We start from the raw sequence: 8,224 nt of genomic DNA on the forward strand, positions 1-8,224 counted from the left end.
TACAGTATAGTACTATAAATGTATTTTCTCTTCCTTATGATTTTCTTAGTAACATTTTCATTTCTCTAGCCTACTTCATTGTAATAATACGGTATATAATACGTATGACATACAAAATATGTGCTAATCAACTGTTTATGTAATTGGTAAGGCTTCCAGTCAATGGTAAGTTATTAGTAAAGTTTTTGGGAGTCAGAAGTTGTACTCAGATTTTTGACTCTGCAGGGGGTGGGGGATTGGTGCCCCTAGCTCGTGTTGTTCAAGGGTCAACTGCAGTTACAGAAATGATGTGTGTTCAGGGGCACCTGGGTAGCTCAGTCAGTTGGGCGGCCAACTCTTGAGTTTGGCTCAGGTCATGATCTCATGGTTCGTGAGTTCAAGCCCCGCATCAAGCTCTGTGCTGACAGTGCAGAGCCTGCTTGGGATTCTTTCTCTTCCCTCTCTGCCCCTCCCCAGCTCATCCACACACGTGATCTCTCTCTCAAAATAAACATCACAAAACGAAAGAAAGTACGTGTGTTCAAATAGGTAAAATAAATCTACAGATACAGAAACTTAAGAATGGGGCAGGGACAGGGGAGGGGGTTAAAAAAAAAAAAAAAAGAAAAGAACTTAAAACAATTTTGAAATGTGTGTTCAGTTTAATTAAATTGTTAAGTTTCTTAATGTTACTTATTTACTTAAATATTTTAATTTACCGATTAAAACATCATATAGAACGATTACAACATCCGTACAGAATTCTCTCGTAAGAAATAAGTTCTGCTTATACCATAACATGTAGTATCTTAACAAAGGCCTTTTTTTTGTTTTGCTTTTTATAGATTGATGAAGATCCTAGCCTGATTCCTGAAGCAACACAAGGAGGTACTTACAATTTTGACCCAACAGCCAACCTTCAAACAAAAGAATTTAATTTTTAAGTTCAGTTGAGTGCAGCATCTTCCCCAATTCAATACGAAGCACCACCAGATGGCTACCAAATGACAAGAAGAAGAACAACAACAAAAGGCTCCAAAACACACATGCCTCTTCGTTTTGATGCTTCTAAAAGCAAGCCATGTCTCAGTCACTTTGCAGTTGCCAAAAGTTACTATCACATGGACTGTAAATGCATATGCATGATTTCCTAAACTGTTTTAGAATTCTCCTTAACAATCTCGACTACCCTATTTTTCCCTGTTCCCTGGTGCCACACGCTGACAACTGCAGTTCCAGTTTAGAATATTCCATAGTGGTGGCATGTCAGCTGCCCACTTGATACTCCTTTGGAAAATGGTGCGCTGTGGATCAAGACACTTCGGTATGATGCATATACACATTGGAAGACTTTAAAGAGGTGCAGTCTGATCTGAGCCTCCATCATTGTCCTCCACAAACATATTTTCATATTCTTTATGTGGAAGAATAGATTTTAAAGTACAAGCCAAATGATTTTCATTGGTGGAACTGACACACAAAAAAAGGAACTTAAAAAAAGAAACTTGGTTATTGATTAAACAGTTAAGTTTTAAAAAACTGTGCTTCATCTACCAGTAATTGATGTGTTTATTATCTGCCTCAGAAGCCAGGGTTGGAGGAAGAACTTTAGCTATGGATGGTAATGCTTTCGCCATTATACCTAATTTTTGAGAACAGCAAGCCCTATTTGACCACTCACTTCAGCCTGTGTGTTCCTGCTGTTTTGAAGTAATCAAATGCTGTGCATGGTATTTTACCTGAGCTGCAACCTGTTACGGACTTGAACTTCTGTTTAAGTTGAAAGCAAGAGTCCCTGACTACAAAGAAAAAATAAATAAAAAACAACAACAAAAAGCAAAGGTCTAATGTACCGATTGGTGATGTTTAAAAAAAAAAAAAAAAAAAAAATCTTGCTTTCAGCTTTCAGGAGTTAATATTTTTTGTTTTAAATTGATAATTGGATATGGTTGATTTATATTGGGTTTAAACTGTGGAGCCTTCATGTTTACTGTAATTTAGTCTTAAAATATTTTTTACTTAGTAACCAGTGCTTTTGATAATGTGGTTGGCAACAAACCAGCAACTATTTAGAAGTGTTATACAACTTCATTCTTTGAGTATTGGGAAAGTTAATTCAGATCCTACTCTAAAAGCGTATTCACATATTAAAAGATTCAGTCAAGGATCTGTGTAGAGGAATAATCTGCAGTTATTTGACATAAACCTGATTTGCAGTGATCTTGAAGCAAAATCTGGTATTACTATGTAAAGTCATTGCTTTTGGTAAATTGTCATCTGACCCAGTTATTAATGAAAGAATATGGATTTGAAAATGTTTAAACTGAATGATTTGTGCTGTCACAGAAATGGTTTTGTTGCTATTGTTTACTGGGTATAATTTCCCAATGCGTTGATGTGAAGGGATAGAAAATCTAAACTAACGTAGTTATCCGATGGGGGTGTATTTACTGTGATGAAGATGAGACCGATGCCATCAGAGCTTTGTGAATCAGCTGGGGTGTTTTCACTGATAAACAACACATAGCAGGTGTGCATTCATTACAAATACATGTATCTGCCAAGGTGGAGCCACTTTAAAGAGTGAGTTTTGTCTTGTATCCAAAATGGATACAAGCGTATGTTTAAACTGCAAGATTTTTACTTGCTAGAGAATCTGTTTTAATATAGTGGTTTGGCCTCTGATTATTTATAGGTTTTATAAATTTTAGAATCAATTTCTCTTTAAGGTGGCTCAGATTTTTCAACTCTTGTGCACATAAAATTGAGTTGAAGTTCATTGTGCCTTTTTTTCTTTATCCAAATTTTGAGTTAAAGCTTCATATGGTAACTGCATCCTGTTCAGACACTGTAGTCTAAATTTTTGAAACTGTGTGGTGTTCACTAAAAGTAGGAATAACAAAGTCAAAGCCGATTAAGGTCACAAACTTCGGTGAAACCCTTAAAGTCCAAATCTTCTTGATATTGTGAATTGTACCCCTCCTGGTTTAGTTTCTTCTGGACTCTCCATCCTACTTACTGACAGTTACCTTTTAAATTTTGCACACATTGAGATTAAATCAGGCCTCTACTGTGCCGATTCCGATTTCCTCTTGTGTTTTAAGTGCAAACTAACATAAGTGAACATTAGCATCAAGTGGTGCAGACATATGTATGCATTTGCTTGATTCAATTTGTTGTGACCTTATCAGTTTGGAATTGGAATTGCACCATTTCTTAGACAAAGGAAACTAAGTATATTGCTGCACTTTTAAGTTTTCAGAACAGTGTTGAAAATTGCATTGTTTTTATTTTTTTTAAACTCAGTTAAAAAAGACTAAAACGTTCTTTCAAAAGAGGCATCTAAATGTGTTCCTAATTTTGTATATGGGCTTAGGTTTTGTAACCAATAAAAAAAAGCTGCTATCAAATCCGATAAAACATTGAAGAACTTATTTCTAAAAGTTTCTTAATTTCCTAGTTTCGTTTTCTGTGTGGTTAAATTTAAATTTGGAACTATTTTTCAAACATCAACCACAGTGGAGGCAAATCATGAATTACTCTTTCGTTGTATTTTAATATCTCTCTTCCACTATAACAAACTAGGACAATAGCAGTGCTCGATTTAAGAGTATTTTATGACAAATAAGAAATACCTAAATCTTTATTAATTTCCAGAGCTTCCACACGGTACAGCAGAACAGGTGGCTTAAAACAACAGAAACCTATGGTTGCACGGTTTCGGAGGCCGGAAGTCGGAAATCAAGCTGCCGGGTGCAACGCGCTGTGTCTGTGGGCTCGTGGGAGGCCCCTCTTTGTCTCTTCCCGGCTTCTGGTGTCCCCGGCAGTGCTTGGCGTCCCTCAAGCCTCTGCTTTCATCATCGTCCTGTGGCATTCTCTGCGCATACCTCAGGTTCAAATACCATGACTTAGAAAGGCCTGGTGAGAAAATGGTGTGCTTGTGACTCTCATGAAACCACAACGACAAAATCACACTTTATGGCCTGTCTAATCCTTGAAAACAAGTAACTGTGGAAGATAGTAATTGAAGTAAACTGGAAAATTTTAACCTGTGAGATCAAGGTGGTGGCTCTAAGTGAAATCTTGGATTAATTAAAAGAACAAAAGAGCAACCGAACTTTTGAGTATACAAATATTTTTACTTTAGTATAATGCCACTTCAAATTATTTTTGAAAGAAGTCAGTGTACAAGTAAATAAATGTGATAGTACTTCTATGTAACCGTGCCAAGATTTCGTTCAGAACAGTTGTCCTTTTTCGGGGATTCATTATTTAATTATTGCAAGTGAAAATTCATGAATGTCAGTTGTCTTACAGTGATGGTTATGAATTTTTGTTGACTCTAGTTGTACTGGGGGATCTTAATCTATTCAGAGAAAGGAAATATAATTTCTGTACATTAGGCTGTAAGTCTTAAGGTCTATAACCCAGCGAGTGCTCTGTGTAACCCACCACTCGTATGTCTAGAGGAACTCTTTGTATAAATTTTGTACTTCGTTACATAGCTAAAAATCAGTGGTAGAATGATTCTCAAAAACGTCTATATCGCAATAGGGGTGTATGTGTTTATCTATCTAGATGTATAGATGGCTCTCAGTACTATACTGAAAGGAAGTGTCTGGGAAAAGGGACGTGAGAATGTAGCCTGTTCACCTCCTTAGCCTCCTTATTTGCCCATGAAACCCCTCACTCACTCACTTTGACCTAAATTAGGGTTTCTCAAACCCTGCAGTATTGACATCGTAGGTTGGCTAATGCTCTATTGGGGGCTGTCCTGTGCGTTACAGGATGTTGACCAGCATCTTTAGGCTCTACCCACTAAGTACCTCTATACTACCCAATCATGACAAGCAAAAGTGCCTCCAGGAATGGCCGCATGTTCCCTGGGGGCCAAATTTGCCTAGGTGCAAACCACTGCTCTAAATTAATTTGTGTAGAAAACTTCCCCACTCAAGGGAGACAGCCTAAAGCATGCCTTTTTGTTGTATAAACAGTCCTAGACTTTGCTCAGGTGTGTCAGATGGGGAGACAAATACATGCCTTTTCTTCATTCTCCATTTTAGGAGAGATCAGAGTCAGCACTGTCACCCATCTGTAGGAACTCCTGGTAATACTAAGCCCCATCTGTTGCAAAGGACTTAGGAGAGAAATGGGAAGATGGAGGAACTACTAACCTTGAATTTATCCTGTGGCTAAAAAAACAAGGTGTGTGAAATAAGCAAATGTGTTGATTGCCCACAGTTTTCTCAACACTGCTCTGTAGCAGTGTTTTTCAGACATTTTTAGTTGAGATAGTTAAGTCCTCTAGGAAAGCTGAGGTTGGACCAGAAAATCACAGCGTACATAATTCTGAAAAGCATTTCTTTGAAGCATTGTGAGAGACTGGCCCCATCAGGAAGCTTACAAGTTTATTAAAAATGATCAAAGCAGTGGAACTATCGTTGAGTCATGCTACAAAGGATGTATTCCCTGCGGGGAACTTCTACAACATCCCTCTTCCATCCCTAACAAAACTGCTATCTACCTTCTCGACTAAATCTCTTTTTTCAAACTCTGGTGCCCAAATAAATGTGGCCTTCTGCCAGGTAATGTGTGATTGCACAAGACAAACAAGGCATATCTTCACGGGTCAGCAGTTTCACTTGATGATAAGTAGAGCAGTTTTATGGTAATACAAGCCTAAGCGTTACAGAGTAAAGGACACATTTTGCATAACGTTTTAAAGATACAATCAGATTTTTGAGGCAGGCCATTTTATGGAAACATTCCGTCAAGAGCAGGAATCAGAGAGTTGGAGAAGCAACGATGAAACACTAAGTGAGCCTGTTCTACTCTGTCGAGTAGCATTACTTGTTACCAACTCTTTTCTTAATACTGAACCAAAGGCGCCTCTCGTAAATGACCATCTTTATAAATAAACTTTCTGTTATTCCTAGTTAGCAGAAGAGGCAGCTCTGCTCTCAACAGTTGCCTTCCTCAACCTGAACACCCCATGCATTTCAAGCAACAGCTTACAGAGCCACTCTGGGAACTGGTTCCTGTCACATGGTGCATCCCAAAGACCCCAATAATACAGTGTGATGTGACTAGTTTGTGGGTACAGTGGAATAGGAACATTCCATTATCTGGACACTTTATTCTAAATTTTTTTGAGTTTATTTATTTTGAGAGAGAGCACAAGCAGAAGAGCAGAGAGAAGGAGAGACAAAATCCCAAGCAGGGTCTGCACCATTAGCACAGAGCTGAGGCGGGGCTTGAACTCACAAACCGCAAGATCACGATCTGAGCTGAACTCAAGAGTCCGACGCTCAACTGACAGAGACACCCAGGTGCCCCTGGATACTTAATTCTATTATTGTGGAGATATTCTCTATTTTGCCAGCTTCATCATAATTAGACATCATCAAGTAACAGCCTCAGCTCCCCCTTGTCATCAGCTCTCTTTGACTCAGTAGGTTGGCATTTATACTTCCAAACCTAAATATAAGAATTTGTAAGTGCTGGGGCACCTGGGTGGCTCATTTGGTTAAGTGTCCAACTCTTGATTTCAACTCAGGTCATGATCTCACAGTCGTGAGATCGAGCCCCACGTTGGGCTCTGCACTGACAGCACAGAGCCTGCTTAGGTTTCTCTCTCCCCCTATGCACCCCCACCTGCTCATGCTCTTTCTCTCTCAAAATAAGTAAACTTTAAAAAAATGTGTAAGTGCCATATTTCCAATTTCAGCCCAGTTTTTCCTCATCAGACTGTATTTATATGTGTCCTTTCAATGTCTTCAGGCATATAGGAAGCACCATGGCGAGTTAAAGGGAGCGAAAGAAAGCAGGTATAACTAGAACAAAAATAAGGATGGGGAGCAGGATTACTAGGGGCATGGGAGAGGCTAAAGAGATAGGTAGGGGCCAGTCCCCACAGCTGGTAAGTCATTATAAGAGAAATGGGAAATCACTACTCATTATTGTTATTATTACACATTATCATTACAGAGTGATGACAGAAGAATCGTGTGTACTAATCATTGCCTAGTAATGTAAGGACAGGAAACGTACTCGGGGTTAGTGATGTGTAGAGGTCACATTAGTGAGTGTGAAGCACTGAGGCAAGAGAGGCTCAACAACTTGGTCCATGAAGTGGATGGGATCAAGAGATACTCAGCAGCTAAAATAGACAGGAGTTGGTGATGCCTTAGGTCTGGAGTTTGGGGAGCAGGAAGTGTCAAGGATGATTTCTAGGTTTCTGAGTTGCAGTAGCTGATGAGTGGAAATTAACACAAGATAGGGAACACTCAGACATAGCAAGCAGAGGGTGATGAGTTATGGGTTATGTTGAGACATCTAAATGACTGTCAAGTAGGGCAATTGGAAATACTGGTCTGGAGCTTAGAGGAGAGAGCTAAGCTAGAGATTAGAACCCTCTGCCTGTTTGGGTGGTTATTCGTGCAGGGGGTGAGGATGAGACTGTCTGGGTCCAGCATTTGGAGGGAAAACAGGGCTCAGGGCAGTGCTGTGAAGTTAATGGGCATGTAGTGGAGGATAAGCTTGCAAAAGGAACAGAAGGTATGGATAGGGAGGTAAAAAGAAAATGCTGTGTGTTTCCTCAGAAAACGGAGGGAAAAGATTCTGGTGCCCACTGATGCTGTTGAGAAGTCAAGTAAAGCAAGGACAGAAAATGTCCTTTGGGTTAGTGATAAGGGAGGTCACCAGTCACCTTAGAGCTGGATCACTGAGGCAATGAGGGTGGAAACTGGGAAGGACTGAGGAGTGGAGACACAGTATGGAGACATTGATCAGGTTTTTATTTTGCTCTGAAGGGGAGGTCAGGGTCACTGAAGGATGAGTGGGGAAATTGGTAGGGGAAATCCAATTGAGAAAGTTGCTGAATATACATGAGAAGAGTGATCGTCAGTTTTCTAAGTTACAAGAGAGAATCCAAAGCATAGGTGACAGGATGGACCATACTCTCTTCTTCAGTCAGCACTTACTTAATTGAGCAGCTATTATATCCCAGGCTCTTGAGAGGTGCCAGGGATACCTGCAGTCAACAAGCCAGACACAGTCCCTGGCCGTGTGGAGCTTATACTTGAGTGGTAAGAGACTAGCAATAAGTGTGTAAATAAATTAGATAATTTATCTGGTGTTAGCTGCTATATGAAATATTATACAAGGAATGACTAGGGGAGAAAGGTGCTCAGTGCCAGAAATCATATTTTTAAATTGTGGTAAAATACACACAACATAAAATTTA

At 39.4% G+C, this 8,224-nt stretch overlaps 1 protein-coding gene across 1 annotated transcript in view; it reads left to right on the top strand.

The window, feature by feature from the left end:
- The window catches only part of KPNA3 (karyopherin subunit alpha 3), a 102,634-nt gene extending 98,538 nt beyond the window's left edge, over positions 1 to 4,096 (top strand). The window contains exon 17 of the mRNA XM_045475428.1: positions 825 to 4,096. Coding sequence (XP_045331384.1) covers positions 825 to 923 — 99 coding nt within the window. The 3' untranslated portion in view covers positions 924 to 4,096. The remainder of the gene's footprint in view (positions 1 to 824) is intronic.
- The last annotated feature ends 4,128 nt before the right edge of the window (positions 4,097 to 8,224 follow it).

The sequence above is a fragment of the Leopardus geoffroyi genome, chromosome A1, assembly GCF_018350155.1.
Source record: "Leopardus geoffroyi isolate Oge1 chromosome A1, O.geoffroyi_Oge1_pat1.0, whole genome shotgun sequence".
In the NCBI taxonomy this organism is placed as follows: domain Eukaryota; kingdom Metazoa; phylum Chordata; class Mammalia; order Carnivora; family Felidae; genus Leopardus; species Leopardus geoffroyi.